The sequence below is a fragment of the Sinocyclocheilus anshuiensis genome, unplaced genomic scaffold (assembly GCF_001515605.1).
Source record: "Sinocyclocheilus anshuiensis isolate Anshui unplaced genomic scaffold, SAMN03320099.WGS_v1.1 scaffold2170, whole genome shotgun sequence".
NCBI lineage: Eukaryota > Metazoa > Chordata > Actinopteri > Cypriniformes > Cyprinidae > Sinocyclocheilus > Sinocyclocheilus anshuiensis.
In genome coordinates, this window is record NW_015558572.1 from 193,916 (window position 1) to 211,532 (window position 17,617).

The 17,617-nt window shown below is 38.4% G+C and overlaps 1 protein-coding gene across 1 annotated transcript; it reads right to left on the reverse strand.

The window, feature by feature from the left end:
- Positions 1-10,744: 10,744 nt before the first annotated feature.
- Positions 10,745-13,835, reverse strand: LOC107679641 (thyrotropin-releasing hormone receptor-like). The gene is made up of 2 exons (XM_016475253.1): positions 13,043-13,835; positions 10,745-11,456 (listed from the first exon to the last, which is right to left on the reverse strand). The coding sequence occupies exons 1-2, from the start codon at positions 13,820-13,822 to the stop codon at positions 11,025-11,027; spliced, it is 1,212 nt and encodes a 403-aa protein (XP_016330739.1). The 5' UTR covers positions 13,823-13,835; the 3' UTR covers positions 10,745-11,024.
- Between the last annotated feature and the right edge of the window lie 3,782 nt (positions 13,836-17,617).

Here is a 17,617-nt window from a genome sequence, read left to right on the forward strand (position 1 = left end):
TGTGTGTATATGTATGTGTTAATTTATTTATTTATGTATTTATTTATATGTATACATATGCATGAAAGAATAGGTTGCAGCAAACGTTTAAAGGGGTCCTATTATGCTCTTTTACAAAGTCTTGATTTTGTGTTGGGGGTGTACTAGAACAGGCTCTCATACTAGGTTGTTCGAAAAACATTATTTTTCACATATTTTACATTATTACAACACCTCTCTCCCCAGTCTGGCATGAACGGCTCGAATAGTTCCTGAATCAAATGAAGGCCCGCCTTCTGAAATACGAAATGTGCTGTGATTGGTTAGCTGGGCCAGTGTGTGCTGTGATTGGCTCGACTCGGCATCTGGTCGGGAAATGTCATGCCCCTTACCACAGCCGCCTACTGCGAGCTTCAGTGTAAATATTGCGTCAAAATCAAATCAATTTGTGCGTGATCTAACCCCGGATGATTGTAAACACTCTAAGTTCGTCTGCCTTGGGAAAGCTAGCGTGTCTCCGACATAGTGATAACACTCATTGCCTTCTCTAGTGCAGCTCAACCAGGTCTCGTCCCATTCGTCGATATTTGTGATATCACAAATCCCGGAAAATATGCGTTGTAGTCCAAACGAGTCGTTCGTTGTAGTTTTTGAAAAGTGATTTTTGTTCAATAAAATATCTCCTTTTGAAGTGGACTTTGAGCTTTGTAACTTTGCAGATCTTTTTTATGCTCAAACAGCAACATTACAGACTAACTAAAGTTGAAAAAGTGAAAAAGCATAATAGGACCGCTTTAACACGTGAAATTACTTCTGAATAGATCTTTTAGAAATAGAAAACTTTTTCACAAGCCACTTTTAAGTTTTTGGTCAAGGTATCTGTTTTGTGTGTGTGTGTGTGTGTGTGTGTGTGTGTGTGTGTGTGTGTGTGTGTGCATGAAATATTGTGTTGTGGCAAATGTTTAAAACGTGGTATTACTTCTGAATAGATCTATGTTAAATTATGCATCTGTAATCTTTGAGTCTGAAATAATCAGTTTCACAGATAATGCAGGACAAAAAAGGTAATGTCACTGAATTATTTTTTTATAAACCCATTGTGTTTAATATAGCTAGAGATGATTAATGTGTATATTCTGGGCTTATTCCAAAATTACATTTTCAGCGATACTATGATTTAGGCTAAGTGTGATTTGATTAATCTCTAGTATATGGCTTGTTGCTGCAGATTAGTCAGAGATAATCATGTCTTAATGGATTTGTACATCCATGGTCTGGCTTTTAGCACCTGAACGGACCTATCAGCACTCTCTCGTCCGAGTCCTTTTCCTCCCTTGAGTTTCTTCCACAGCTGTCCACAAGAAACCCATCAACTCGAGCTTTGACGGATAGAATAAATTGTTGCCTAGCAACACTGGTTTGAGATTTGTGAATGCCAATGAGGCTTTATTGTTCATTCATTGCAACATGGGAATGATAGAGGTTAACCATTAATTTTAGGCACAGTTCAGGCTGAAACATCTGCTCAATCTCCCATCCTACAGTATATTATAAGCACACTAGGTGAAGTGTTGCATGGCACTCAGAACTCAGAAATAATCCACAGAGAACGCTCGCTGCTTGATTTCTTAACTAGCTGACAACAAGTATTATTGAGGCGTAATTAGCCTAATTACTGATAAATTTTCTCATTGATTCAGGAAGTAATGCTTGGTATGAAACCAAGATATATATGAGTTAAGCACTTCATCTGCGGGTAAAACACCTGGACTGTTCCCAGGGTCTATTTTTTTGATTATGTGATAACTGACTTGTTGTGACATTGTTTATTACTGAATTTACTTTGCCTGAAAACAGTGCAGGTTCTATAAAATGTCACACAATTTCCTTGAAATGCAAAGGATCTTATTTCCATTGATGTCAGGTTTACGCTTATATTTTTACAGGTTACAGTTAAAACAACCTCATAGGTCAATAGTCACATATGTGTCTCTTTTCACAGCAACACCTCAGAATCTGAGGCACTATGAAGATTTAAAGGGTGAAGCCACCTTAGGGTGAAGCCAGTATGGATAGTATTTATTCTGACTGTGTCAAGTGTATACTTTAGGTTTGAATGGCACTTTTGTTCTCACTTAGCTAACAAAAGCCAATCAGAGGCAACTAGCCAATAACCACCTCAGCAACCCATTATTATACGGTCTTGACTCACTTTGTTGCCCTTGTGATAGCAGTGCAGTGATTGCACGCCATTTAAGGTCTTTTGCATAAGCACGTAACACCGCTTGATGTCATTGCTATAAATTGTTCTTTAGATATTCTTAGAACTTCCTTTGAAAGTATTGTTAATGTGATGTATTTAAGGAATATTGATATTTAAACCTTAAATAGCCCAAATGTACTATAAATTATCATAGTTTATTATTTCTTATGACAATGAGATATGTTAAGAGATGATATGAGAGAAGAAATACATTTTGTCTTAGAGGGATAGTTGACCCAAAAATGAACATTCTGTCATAATTTACCCTAATTCGATTCCAACTCCAGAATTTCTTGGAGTTACTGCTCCGGGTGTGTGTGAGTTCACTGCTGTGTGTGTGCACTAGGGCTGCACGATTAATCGCATGCGATATTTAACGCGCATCTTGTCAGAAAGCCGGTTCTGTAATCAGCGGTAAATCTCCATCACCTGCGTGCTTTCACATTGAGCAGCATTAACTACACAGAGCCGTTGTTCACTGATGAGCTGCGCAAAAAATCGCGCGAATATGAACGTGGTTTAGCGCAGCTTGTCAGTGAGCAACGGCTCTGTGTAGTTAATGCTGCTCAATGTGAAAGCACGCAGGTGATGGAGATTTACCGCTGATTACAGAACCGGCTTTACTGATAAGATGCGCGTTAAATATCGAATGCGATTAATCGTGCAGCCCTAGTGTGCACTTTGGATGGGATAAATGCAGAGCACTAATTCCGAGTATGGGTCACCATACTTGGCCACATGTCATATCACTTTCACTTTCTTTTTTTCTGTAAAGCACCAAAGATGCTTTGGAAAATGTAGTTTTCGACCCCATTGACTTTAATAGAATGAAAAAAAAGACTTTGAAAAACTGAAAAACTATCCCTTTAAGAAAGATGATTATTTTCTGAGAAGTTTATAATATGCATTTGTGTGTTTTGTATAGCTGGATTTAATGAGCAGCATTATAGTAAGGAAATGGGCAGAGATAACACTAATGCTTCAGTAAGTTTGTGAGTGAGGTTTTGTGGAGTGTGTATGTGTGTATCACCCCTCGTCAGCCTCATTGACGTGTTGAGCTAACGTCACACTAGAGACCCAATATGATAATTCCTAGCTTAAGAAACTCAAATATCAACACAGCTTGAAGGATCAAGGTAATATTTTCTGAAAAGGTTATTTTAGTAGAGGGTTTTTAGTGTACAGGCTGGAGCATGGGCGTCGCTAGGCCATTTGTAGGGGGCTATAGCCCCCCTAAAATGATCACTCAGCCCCCCTAAAAATTTTGCGACGCGTTCTTCATTCCGCAGAGGCGCAGAGCGAGAAACGGAGGACAAGGTGTGTGTTTATCGATAGATTGTTATAATATCTGCATCTGTGCAGTTCTTTGTCATAAAGACAGTTTACAAAACATCATGGGGGAGCAATCGGTTTTCCATCTCCTGTGAAGTTTTCGCTGCGTTCACCCCTCATCACACCACAGCTGTTCTCCAGCGAAAATGAAGCCCTTAACACATAGGCTATATAAACACATACTATATATAAAACGATCATGTTGCCATTTTTATTTGAAAATTTTACTTTTACTATAAAACATATTAATTACAGTGCATATGGCAAATAGTTTTGCATACTTGAGCTAAAGAAAGAGGGTTGTACTAGAAATGCAAACAGTAAAATTTTGTTTGTACAGTAAACAGGTGTGTGTGTGTGTGTGTGTGTGTGTGTGTGTACCTACTTAACCATATTTTGGGGACAAATTTGTAACCAAAAGTGAGCTAAACATGACAAAATCTCCAAAAAACCTTCCTTTGGGGACGTCCTCATTTGTAAAACTGGTATAAAAATAAAGTTTTTTTTTTTTTTAATTGTAAAAATGCAGAAAGTTTCCTGTAAGGTTTAGGTGTAGGGCGATAGAATATGCAGTTTGTACAGTATAAAAATCATTACGCCTATGGAATGTCCCCATTTAGATAGCTAAGTAAACGTGTGTGTGTGTGTGTGTGTGTGTGTGTGTGAGAGAGAGAGAGAGAGAGAGAGAGAGAGATCAGGATTCAGGAAGACTTGTATGGCTTATTCAGTACTCAAATGTTATACCTATCTATGCAGTACAGTGGAATACAATAAGTTGCAAAATGCAATAAGTTTAGTTTACCACCTTACCCTATTAGTCAATCATTTTTTTAAATTTTATTTATGTTTACTATTATTTTTTATTATTATACCCTCATTGGGGGCTGAGCCCCCCTAAAACGAAAATCTTAGAATCGCCCCTGGGCTGGAGATATTTATGTCAACCACAAGAGGTCAATCAGCTATTTCATTTTCATTGTGTAATATCAACAGGCTCAACAGGGTTGTGCACAAACTATTAGGAGTTTGTAATTGAATAGATTATGTAACAATTATGTTGTATGATTTTAATTGTGAAAAAGTCTAGAAGGCCTCTGATGTGAGACAGACCAAAAACACCATTTGAATGGAATAGTTCACCCAAATTTAAAATGTTAAAAATGTACTTGACCTCAGGCCATCCAAGATGTAGATGAGTAAAGTTTCTTACAAATAGACAGCTTTTTACTTCACAAGATGTTAATTGATGGTGGATTACTTGTGAATTATTGTGGTGTTTTATCAGTTGTTTGGCCTCTTATTCTTTAATGGTTAATTTGATATTTTCAAAGATATCTTTTGGTCTCACAGAATTAGATTTGTGTTTGTTTGAAACCCATGGGACATCATAAATGGAGTGTCTCTAGCTTGCAATATCAAAGATCCCATGTTTCAGCTACAGATGAGATGTTCTTCATTCTAAAATTTGCATGATTTCATTTGCGTGTGTCATATTTCTGACAGAAAAAACATGAGACCAACAATAATTTAATTTGAGAGGAAATTGCAGTTCCAGTCACATATGACTGAATGTTAAGTTTGACAAGCCTCATGGAGAGTAGTTGACATTTTTATGTGGGCGTTTGGGTCACTGCAGTTTTTATTTATTTATTTTGGTGTTTCATTTTGTTTGGACTGAAAAAAAAAAAATGTACAAGCCACACCAGCAGGTTTCTCTGTCTATTATTCCACTATGCGGCCTGTGGGAGTTTAAAACATTGATTTTCAGAATTTGTCTCATTTGCAGTAGCAAACAGTCTGGGAATGTTTTTTATTCTTAAGTCAATGTTTGTTGAACATATTAGAAAACAGACTGTTAATATTTATCCATGTAAAATCAGGATTATTTCCATCATCAGGTTGTCCTTGTGTTTGATAGAAAGCTATGTATTGAATAAGCACTTAAATACAGCAATTAATTTGTATTTCAGACTCTTTTTATTCCAGAGACCATGATGTTATACAATGCAGCATCCTAAAATAGAAGTGGAGTGTACGTTATCTCCGCTGGGTCAAGTGTTGACATAAGTGCATGAGGTTGAACTGGGCTGTAGCTGTTTACACTAATCAGCCCTGCTGCTAAGCTCTTTTCCTGATTCTTGTGTCAAGAGACCATTGGTTCAGATTAACATTCGCTCTTTCTCACCATATCCGACTCAGGGCTAATGCGAGATGCATTTGTTTGTCTCGTTTTGCGTTTTGGCCCCAGGCACACAAGCCAATGTGTTTTGGTGCAGAAACCCAGCTGGTACATGTATCCAATTAGAAAGTGTACATAAAATGTGGAAAAAGAAAAAAAAATGTCATTTTTTTTTAATTGTTTTGAAATTTACGGGGAATTTCTGTCATCTGTCTTCTATTATTTGTATTTGTTTGTCAATGATGTGCTACGTGTGTTCCTGCCTGCTTTATGAAGATTAACGTCTGTGTTTCGCAATTCTCCTGCGTTCTCCGCTTTCCTTGTTCCTTACTCTGTGCTCCTCACAGTACACTCTAAAAAACGCTGGGTTAAATACAACCCAGTGCTGGGTAAAATAGGGACAAACCCAGCAATTGGGTAGAGTGTAGCATACCGTGACAGAATAGCAGACCGAAACAATAAGCAAGCGGCGCCCCTTCTCCCCGTGTTATTGTTTTCGTTTTAAAAGTCTTTTAGTTTTCCCTTCTGTTCGTCCCGCGGCATGGAGATAGCCGCTCGCTTCTCAGCCCTAGCCCGCAGAGATCTCTCCTTTGTGGAATATGCGTGGGAGTTCTGCGAGATCGCCGTGAAAACGGTTCTGGATGGACCTCCCAGACACCACTGGACTAAGCTGGAGGGAAGGGATCCTCCAGTGTCTGGAGAGTGTCCGGCCCCGATCCAGAACCAGCTTGCCGTCAAGCCTGCCGGCTGCCGCTGACTCAGCGCTCTTGGACATGGCGCTACCTCTAGAGTTCTCGGCTCCTATCCTCACCCCAGAATCTGCTCCAGAAAGTCCTCCTTCGTCCTCCAGAATTCCTCATTTTCCCCAAGAAAATTGGGGGGGGGCATATGCCCGTGGCCGTGGTGGCCGAGCCGGCTAAGGTCACAGAGGATCCGCCATGGCCTCCTGGACTGCCTGATTCGCCATGGCCTCCTAAGTCCCCTGCTCCGCCATGGCAATCTGAACTGTCTGCTCCGCCATGGCTCCCTGATCCGCCCTGGAGGCCTTCCCGTGTCCCTGTCCTGTACCAGCCTCCAGGGCGCCCACCCCCCCTCCCCAGTGGTATTGTCACGGCGCGGGACGCGCCTTCCGGGAGGGGGGGGTAATGTCATGTTTATGGTCGGTTTTGTTTTTGTTTTCTGTGTTTCCATTATTCCTGCCTAGTTAGTTTCCATGGTTTTTGATTAATTAGCTCCACACCTGTTTCTGTTCTCCCTAATTGCATTCCACGTGTTTATAAGCCCTGTCTGTTCTTAGTTCTTGTTCCTTAGTTCTCTGTCTGCTATTATTTGTATTTGTTCGTCAATGATGTGCTACATGTGTTCCTGCCTGCTTTATGAAGATTAAAGTCTGTGTATCGCAATTCTCCTGCGTTCTCCACTTTCCTTGTTCCTCGCTCCGTGCTCCTCACAGTAGCATACCGTGACAATTTCTGCCACCATTTTTTTTTATTGTATATACAGGGAATTGTATTCTTTACACAGATTGATCCCTGCTTTACATTTTGTAGCTTTATAACATATCAAAGGTCATTTTCTTACTCAGCACAAATATCTAAACATTCTTAAATCAAGAAAGATTTACTTGAGATGCAAAACCACATATCAAGTGTTGATTTCTGAGGAATGAGTCAAAATTGATGTATCAAATGTGAGGCTTATGCTTAAAACAAGAAAATCTATATCTGCCATTGTAGTAAGAAAAAAAAATTAAGTGAAAGCAAATTTATTTTTCTTACTCCATTCGTAGATTTTTTTTTTCTTGGTTTAATAATAAACAAGTCATACTTTTAGATTAGGGAACACATTCACTGTTAACGAAATGCCGAATAAGGCATTCATATGTGCTTTACAAATAAACAGTACAAATAAACAGCCAATATGCTACTAATATGCATGCTAATAAGCAACTAGTTAACAGTGAATTAGTGAATAGAAAACTGTTTGAGTTTAGAATAATGACAGAATTTTCATAAAATACAAAGCTTTTTGCCATAGCTTTTTTCACTCAAACAAGCCAATTATATTTCACTTGCAACTGCAATCACTCTAACATTTGTTAGTGCTCATTAATGTGTTGCCCCTTTATGAATTACTTTGTTGATAACCCACTTCTCTGTGGAATGAAGATTTATTGTTACTGGAGGGCAGGAGGGAATGGTAATAAATGGCTGTTCAGGCTCTTCCTCTAGAGCTTTTACATCCATCTTCTAGCTGAGCATCTGCCCTGCGTCGGGGCTCCATTAGCTCGATAGTTTAGCGAGGGTCAGGATTGCTTCTGCAATGGAATGGGCCTGACAGGCAGGAATTTGACCCGGACACTCATAATCTCATAAACAAGTGTGAATCTGGACTGTTTTTGTGTCACTGGGTAATCTGTGACAAAATACGATGTCCAAGCGATGATTTAGAGGAAATGAGCTGAAATCCATTTGATTGGGTTTTATGTTGCCGGATAATTGTCATGAAATTTTCATAAATTGCAGCTTCTCCATTAGCATGATGTCTGAGTGCGCAATCACATTTAGAGGATGTTAAACCATGAAAATTAAATCAGGCAAAGAGGAATTTCCCAAACATTTACTATCAGTTTATTTTAAACAACAACTGTACAAAATACAAATACAAAACATGTTTTAATACAGCAAGAAAGTTAATTTAAACACTAATAATGAGCAAATGTTACCACCACCACTTTTTTTTACTTACATCACAAGAGCTGTACATTTCATCCACTAAAATGTTCACTGATTATAAGGAAAAAACATAAGTGGGCAGTTCGAGTTGTGTTAGGTTTAAAATGTCACATCACAATCCATGTCCATGCAGATAATTTACAGCAGCCAAGTACTGGAAACTACAGATTGAGTTGAAACGTGTTTTTTTTTTCAGGGAGAGATATATCAAATGAGGTATTTACAGCATCAAATAATTCTTAAATTACCTTCCCCTGCATTATACCACAATGATGCAAAAGATACAGATACAAACATCCGAAATCACAGATTATCTTCATCTACTCCTTAATTTTGCAGTTTACCATCTGCAAAATTGAGCTCAGCTAGCAAATCTCAGTGCCACCCAAGCGGCAACCTTCTGGTCTCTCTCGTGAAACCAACACGGAAGTGACTAAAATGGCAATTCATCGACTGGCCGCTAGAGGCTGGCTCCAAAAGGGATTCAGTCCCATAGAACTCCCACATTAAAATGCCCAACTTTACAGCAGAAAAAAATATGTTTACAGCCTGGTACAAAAAGTGGTTTTGGTCTATATAGCTAATTTTGCCCTTCATGACAACTGTGAGGGGGGGTGAAATTTTTTTTTTACAGCTCATCCATATAAATTATATTAAGCCTTAAAGTTCTGCATAATTAAGGGCGTGGCCACTTGAGTGACAGGTGGATTGCCGCTGCTGTCACCACCGTCAAGCTAGGTGGGCATGGTTTCAGCAACCATTTCCCGCCTCTTTGCCCATTTTCGATTATCCGGGAGTGACGCACGGTGACACGCTGCCAAGATGGCGACTGCCGGCTCCGCCCACTTTGAGCTTCAAAAATGCTCTTCAGAAACCTACGGGTGATGTCACGGACACTACGTCCATGTTTTTATACAGTCTATGGTGCCACCGTGAGCATCAGATCTGTGAGAAAACAGCCTCAGCTGATGATGCACAATATATATGACAAAAACAACAGTCGTGTACTCTAGTTTTAGACTGATAAATTTGGGAAGTGGGTGTGAATCATGACTAAAATGCTAAAATTAAGGGTTTGAATATGCAACACCTTTAAATTTTGTGTCACGGCTCTGGGTGTAATATGGTATTTTAAGACTCATAATAGTGTAATTTTAATGCCCCTTTGCAAAAGAAAGTATCATTGGGCAGGATATTTCTCTACAGTTGTAAAATTGAGCTTACAATTGAAACAACTGAGAGTTAATAAGTAATCAGAGTGTAATAAGTAATACGTTTTTTTCAGAGTTCAGTGCTTAACAATGTGACAACCATTCCTGGAACAAATTTTCCAGAGTGATAATTTGGCAGTGCAGCTGTTACGACAGTGACCACTGGCCATTGCTTTGAGACCACAGTGGTACAAATCTTCTGACTGGAAGTACCAAAGAATTCACCCCTCAGCTCACACTTGGGCTGTATGATTTTAGGGAAACATTTAATTTGTGATTTTATTTTGGCAGTGGGAGGGAGCCATTATAAGTGCCCCTTTTATGCCATTTATAAGGCTCCTAATATTGTTTTGCATGCATGCAAGGTCAAAAAATACTTGTGTTTTCTTAAAATAAGCATTTAATATCACCTCATTTCCAACAATTCATTTGAAGCAGTTCTAAGATTCAGTCTCTCTAAACCCCTCCTTTCTGTGAGCCTACTCTGCTCTGATTGGTCAGATGGCCCAGTCTGTTGTGACTGGTCTACGGTGTACAGCGCGTGTCGGAAACCATATGCCCACTGCCATAGTTCCGTAGTCTGAACGCTCGATAGAAAATATAAACATCTATTATTTATCATACTTACAGGTTGTGATTCAGTGGAGCCAGCTGGTCCAAATAAACTGGGTACTGAGCCATCTTTCAAGAGCAAGTGTTTTGTGAATCCTACAAGAATGTAACGAGCTGCTCGCGTGTCACAGCAGAGCGCCACATTTCACACAGGCCATTTGGGACATGCCAGTTGCAATTGTCTAGTTAATTTTCAATGGGAAATATGCAGAAAGTGGCAAAATGTGACACAAGTGGTGCTCGTGCACTCAAAATTCTGCCTCTGTCGTGGGCATGGCTCTTGAAACACACAGCGCATGTATTTATTTAATCAAATCACAGCCTTTGCGATTTGATAATCATGCTAAGCCATATCACAATTGCAGGTTTTATTTCAATTAATCGTGCATTCCCTAGCTCACACACTCACATCCAATACCGTCATGGAGTCATGTTCAATCAGTCATCCAATTGTCTGTTTATCTTCACCCATGATTGCTTCAGGAGCATTACTCCGCCTTCACAGAGTGGACCAGACCTATTTTGGTCTTCAGCTACTATATAAGTCTAGGTTATGGATAGGCTATGAATAAACCTGCTTTGTTTTGAATATGTAAATGAAAGTCTATGATTGTCAAAATGCTGTTTCCATGTGGCAGTCAATCCAATAGGCCATTCAGAGGCACTGTGAAACTGCAAATTAAGCAACCTAATCAGACATACCAACCAAGGATCTAAGCACTAGCTAGTGTGTTTTTACAAGCTAGTGAGGACTCTTTAAACGACAACCTCTTCCTCTCAGGCAGAAGTTCTTCGGCAGCTCCGCGGATGTCATCTAGCTCTGTGGTATAGTGGTCTGGGCTTTCTCCATTGGAGATCTCCTTGATGACGCTGTATGTGAGGGCCACGCTATATGTGGGGGGCTTCTCGGAGCGCTGGGGCCCACAATGCCACAATTTGTGGAAGGCAGCGCGGAACTTCTGAGACATGGCATTGTAGATGATTGGGTTGATGGCGCTGTTCATGTAGATGCAGAGACGGCAGAAAAGAAGGAACCAGGTGTCCAGATAGGCGTCTTTGAGGAAGGAGTTGACCACCACCAGCGTCCGATAGGGCATCCACAGAATAGCGAAGAGGGTCACCACCACTGCCAGCATCTTTGTCACCTACAGAAGAGAGGATGACAGAAGTGTTCAGTTATGTATGTAACTCTGATGCCTCATAATTACCTACATTTTTGTTTTTATAGAAATCCTCTTCAAGCTCATTTTAATAGATCTATATGATATAATGTAATATTTATATATAACTATATTATATAATATTATTATATAATTCCGAGCCTCAACAATGTTTAAAGGGGTCCTATTATGCTTTTTCACTTTTTTAATTTTAGTCAGTGTGTAGTGTGTATGTTTGGGCATAAATTGTAAAAGAGCATAATAGGACCCCTTTAAGTGAAATATGGGCAAGATTTACATTTATTGTTTACCATTAATACTCAGTTTTACATATATACACTGCTTTGTGAATGTGTGTGACTATGGGACTAGCAGGATATTTACTGATTTCTTATTATAGATGTGACAACATGCTCATTTTAATTTGTCACTATTCTTGGCCTTTTGCAACAGTATAAACATGATTGTCACGGTACAGCTGTTGTATTGTTTGCCAGATTGTTCCCAGATGTATTAACACCATACATGTCACGGATCATTTATTGCAGAGATCTGCTACATAGCTGTAAGACTGATTTTATAAAGGTCATGAGAGGTGTGTTTTCTCACCATGTTTGGACAAGTCAAAGAGCCCTAGGGCAACACAACAACAACAAGTACAGTCGTTCCGAGATTCTCAGATGTGGTCTGGCTTCACTATGCATTTGGACTCTGACCTGCTCGAGGCTATGTGAACATCACAACACATCACATTTCTCAAATAATCGGCAAACGCCCGTGTTCTGGTTCTGGATCACAAATGTTTCCTGGAATTCAATTCACCGCAACCGTCCGATTCCCAAACGAATGACTCTTATGCGCCGGCTCTTTAATGTAAATCAATGTGTTCCGATTCTCGAACGAGTGACTCGGTTCTAATGAGTCGGTTCTTTAAAAACACAGAGCGCGACCAGTGCACTTCTATTCCCAAATGAATCTGATGAGTCTGACTTTTAGGGAATCAAAACATAGCGATAAGAATCTCGAACGAATAACTCTTTATATGGTTCTTTTTAAGTGAATTGCGAGTTCGTGAGACTTAAATCACTGTCTGACTGTTTGCTGATATTGTGAAATTAAATATGATTAATTTTGTTGTAATCAGCGTATAAATTGAATGAATTTAAATGTTACCACGATATTGTTTTATTGGTATTTTATTCAATTAGAAATTATTGAAGTGCATGAATGCCGCTTCTAAAACGTTTTAAAAAGTAATTAAAAGTATTTGTATAGCATTTTTGCAAGAATTGTATTATGCTTATTTTTGATTGTTGTTTTGATTTTCAACAGATTGTCCGAGGGAACTAAATGCAATAAGAATTCTATCTATCTATCTATCTATCTATCTATCTATCTATCTATCTATCTATCCATTCATTCCAATATTGTTTTCTTAGAAATAATAAAAGGATCGTAAATGGAGCAGTCAAGAAATCGAAACGAGAATCAACGATTCCCTATGCGCACAATTACGCACAGAAGAAAACTCACTTCTGAGTAAAATAAACCAAATAAAATCAGCATTTTACCTGTCTCCGAGAAGCAGCAGTTGCGTTGCTGGAGGAACTTCTGGAGTTCCCATGCAAGGACGACTCCTTCTTCCAATTTCTTCGACTTCCTTTGGGAGCCGACGGGAGTGGGTTGAGGAAAAGAATCCTTGCTATCAATCCGTATAAAACAGTGGCCAGCAAAAGCGGGATAACATAAAACACGGCAAAATCTGTGAAATATATTGGCAAATACAGGTTTCTAGATACTTTGTAGGCGCATGTCACAAGGACAGCGTTCTCATAAACGATCTCTTCCGTGTCGGAAAGATAAAACCACATAACGCAATAGAGGGACGTTAAAACCCAAACGACAACAATGATCTTTTTGGCTCTGGAGAGGGTGCACATAAACTGCGCTTTTATCGGGTGGCAAATGGCAATATAGCGTTCAATGGTGAAGGCTGTGATAGAACAGGAAGATGCGTTGATGCCCAGGTACTGAAAATAAGTGATGGAGAGGCATCCGGCATATCCGTACACCCAGTGGCCGCCGAACAGACTCTCGGTGATGTTGGGCAGCCCGGCTGCAGTCAGGACCATGAGGTCGGCAACGGCCAGACTCACCAAATAGCAGTTAGTTGGGGTACGCATGTGCTTGGTCGTTAAGACCACAAAAATGACCATAACATTGCCAACAATTCCAACTCCACAAATAAGAATCACTAATAAGATGCTAGCGACCTTGTATTCTATACTGTAGTCAGTCCATATCGTTGCCTGAGTCCCGTTGTTAAGTTTCAATAAAGTGCTGTTCTCCATGCTCCACTTGGTTTTGTTTCCTTGTTTGCGCAAGAAAAAGGATCACTTTTCAGCTCTCCAGGATGCGCGCAAAAAAGACATGTTTCAACATTCAAAAGAGAGAAAAATCATTAAAGTTAAAATCTGTGCAGTTTTGTATGTCCTCCTGGAATAAAACACCGTTCACAGCAGACTTTAGATCTCAGAGATGGAAACGAATGCGTTTGCGTTTGATGCAAAGCCAAGAATGTGTCCGTGGTAATTTGTGTGATATATAAAAATCCCGTCCCTGGTGTGCATAACTGCAGAGAGCTGACAGAGTTGTTGCACCGCCCAGGGCTGAACAGGCTGATATGGTTTCTCAAAGACCCCTGTAACCCCAATATGAGACCGAGAGCGTCAGTAAGGGCATTGTGCGGTGCGTAATGCTGCAGCATGCAGCAAGCAAGGGAGGAAGTGTCTCAAAAACACGTTCTGTTCAATTATAGGTTTCTCGACTAAACTGCCAAAAAATTTAAATAAATAAATAAAAACACACACAACTATAGGCCCATTTCACATTCTAATTACAGTGCTCCTCTGTAATATGGTGTTTGTTTAAAAGTCAGTTTGCTTTGGGTATATCAGAACTAATAGAGCTTGCTTTTTTTAGGTTGTTTGTTTCAAGGGTTGTGATAAGGTTACAGATTGATTCAAGTCCAGGAAGACTGGCCAAGTTTGCTTTCACTCACAGAATGCAGGAGGTTTACACCCGGAGGAGAGCTATTATTGACACTTAACAGAGTCTATTGAGGATGCACAGGTCTATGATGCGAGAAAAATCGCTGTGATTAATCTATGAGTTTTGTACCTTGAGCTATGATATATAACATGTTACAATTGTTATTTTACATTGTATTTGTACAAACAGGTCAAATGAAATTAGAATTTTGAGGAAGTGGATAAAAAGCTACAGTTTTATCTGTAAAAACCCTTTAGCTTTGGAGCATTAATGTCTGTTCACACCAAGATAATAATGGTAACAACAAAGATCACACGAATGCAGGAAGTTCTGGCTATTATAAGCGCGCTTCTTTAATAGATTCTAATTGGCTGTCAATGTTTTTATCGTTCATCAGCTGGAAAAAAAAATCACATTACAACGTTTTAGTTCCTCTGTGCTGTAATAGTTATAGTTGTGGTTGGACTCTGCTGGTCGTTTAAATGTAGAAAGATTTTTAAAACTGTATCTTTTATGGTTATAGTTATCGTCCTTGGTATGAACAGGCCTTTATTGTTTTATTGTTTGTTTGGAGTGAGATTTTTCAGGTTGGTTCATCTTTGCTCGTTCTTAATGTGTTGCTAAATGTGTTCTTTGTCAGAAGCACGGCAGTGTCAATCATGTCACAAAAATAATTAATACATATTTTTTGACAGTTTTTGTACTCTCTGAAGACTTGACACAGATTGCTTTTATATTCTTGAGAAAAGTTAACCATCACTTTAAAGCTGTCAAATCTTCTGGATTTATCAGGATGTTTCTTTCTTATTTATTTTTTTCATAGACTAGTCAACATATTGCATCCTGAAGGTCTGGGGTGGGGTTAAGAATTGTGTTATAATAACCCCTACAAATACAAGTCATTATATACACTATAAAAGACAGACATGTAGATGTTTGTGAAAGATGTTTTCTCTGTTTTGGAGGGATGAGCACTTTTAAAGGGGTCATATGATGCGATTTCAAGTTTTCCTTTCTCTTTGGAGTGTTACAAGCTAATTGTGCATAGATAAGATCCCTGAAGTTGCAAAGTGATCTTTAAAAAAGCATCATATGACCCCTTTAAATTATTTATTTTATCACAGTGTGTTAATACTTTACTATATAGGTTAGGGGTGGATAATTGTATCAGTTTATTCATGCAAGAATACATATTACTGTTATAGTTTTCATTAATAACCATTGCTATATAGATGATAACTTTGCCTAGTGCTCTTATGAATGTTTTTAGCATGACTTTATGAAAATGTAACTCCTATAGCTACTAATGAAATAGCATAGACTTCTTCATGGCTAGTGTTTGCACATTTCATTTCATTTCTACAGATCTGTGTACTAGTGTTAAATGCTACTGTTTTTATTGCGTTTATAACGTTTCTGGCAGATAATATCATGATGTTTTCTGCGTTCGCCTTACCGAATGTGGTATCCTGTCTGCAATAACCTGTCCGTGGGCTTTTTTGATTACTGTCAGTTTAAGAGTCATTCTATATTTAGGGGTAGATTTCATGTCAGCCAAAAAGTCAGAAATTCAGTACTATTTTTTGATAAATAAATTAGGTGGTTGAATAATATAATATAATATCCCCTTAATGTGCTAAATTAATTGTTTGGCAAGCTTAAGCTCTAATGACTTTTTAAATATGTTAATGAAAATTAACATTTGATTCATTATTTTGTCAACTGTGTTACGGACAAATGTTGTGTCAAATGAAACATGAATGAAGTCCCACATGTTTGATTACACATTTGTTTGAAGGTTTTTGAGTCTATTCACCAGAGTGTTTTGAGGTTATCTGTCTGATTTGAAAATATGAATTTGGGGCTTCATAATGGGCGTACTGTGGGATGCTATCATGAAGGATGATACTTTTCTTTAACATAAATCCACAGTATGCTGAATTTAGTGTTATTCACCATCCTTACCAAAGTCATCCATCTCCAGAGATATCCCCATCTTTTTTTCTGATGGATTAGTTCACATTTAAACGATTTATAACATAAAAACCACACATAACACAGTTGACAAAGTAACACAGTTGACAGGTAAGAATGAACTTAGTATCCATAAAGCATTTTAAACGCACTCACATTATAATAATATATATTATAACGTTAATGAATATATTATATAGATGATCACTTTGTCTGGTACTCTTATGAATGTTTTTAGCATGACTTTGTGAAAATTTAACTAGGCCTACTACACTTAATGAAACAGCACAGTCTTCTTCATGGCTAGTGTTTCACCTTGCATATTTCATTTCATTCTGTAACCTAGCCTACTTGTTCTACAGATCTGTGTACTAGTGTTAAATGCTATTGTTTTTGATAGCTTTAACGTTTCTGACAGATAATTTCATGTTGTTGTTTTTTTGCGTTTGCCTTATCGAATGTGGTATCCTGTCAGCAATAACCTGTCCGTGGGCTTTTTTGATTACTGTCAGTTTAAGAGTCATTCTATATTTAGGGGTAGATTTCATGTCAGCCAAAAAGTCAGAAATTCAGTACTATTTTTTGATAAATAAATTAGGTGGTTGAATAATATAATATAATATCCCCTTAATGTGCTAAATTAATTGTTTGGCAAGCTTAAGCTCTAATGACTTTTTAAATATGTTAATGAAAATTAACATTTGATTCATTATTTTGTCAACTGTGTTACGGACAAATGTTGTGTCAAATGAAACATGAATGAAGTCCCACATGTTTGATTACACATTTGTTTGAAGGTTTTTGAGTCTATTCACCAGAGTATTTGAGGTTAAATGTCTAACTGATTTGAAAATATGAATTTGGGGCTTCATAATGGGTGTACTGTGGGATGCTATCATGAAGGATGATACTTTTCTTTAACATAAATCCACAGTATGCTGAATTTAGTGTTATTCACCATCCTTACCAAAGTCATCCATCTCCAGAGATATCCCCATCTTTTTTTCTGATGGATTAGTTCACATTTAAACGATTTATAACATAAAAACCACACATAACACAGTTGACAAAGTAACACAGTTGACAAAGGTACACAGTTGACAGGTAAGAATGAACTTAGT

Bases quoted from the DNA above. Each gene is read 5' to 3' on its own strand.
- LOC107679641 (XM_016475253.1), bottom strand. From the start codon at position 13,822: ATGGAGAACAGCACTTTATTGAAACTTAACAACGGGACTCAGGCAACG. The intron at 11,457-13,042 runs GTAAAATGCTGA...TCTCTTCTGTAG, and splicing joins CTGCTGCTTCTCGGAGACAG to GTGACAAAGATGCTGGCAGT.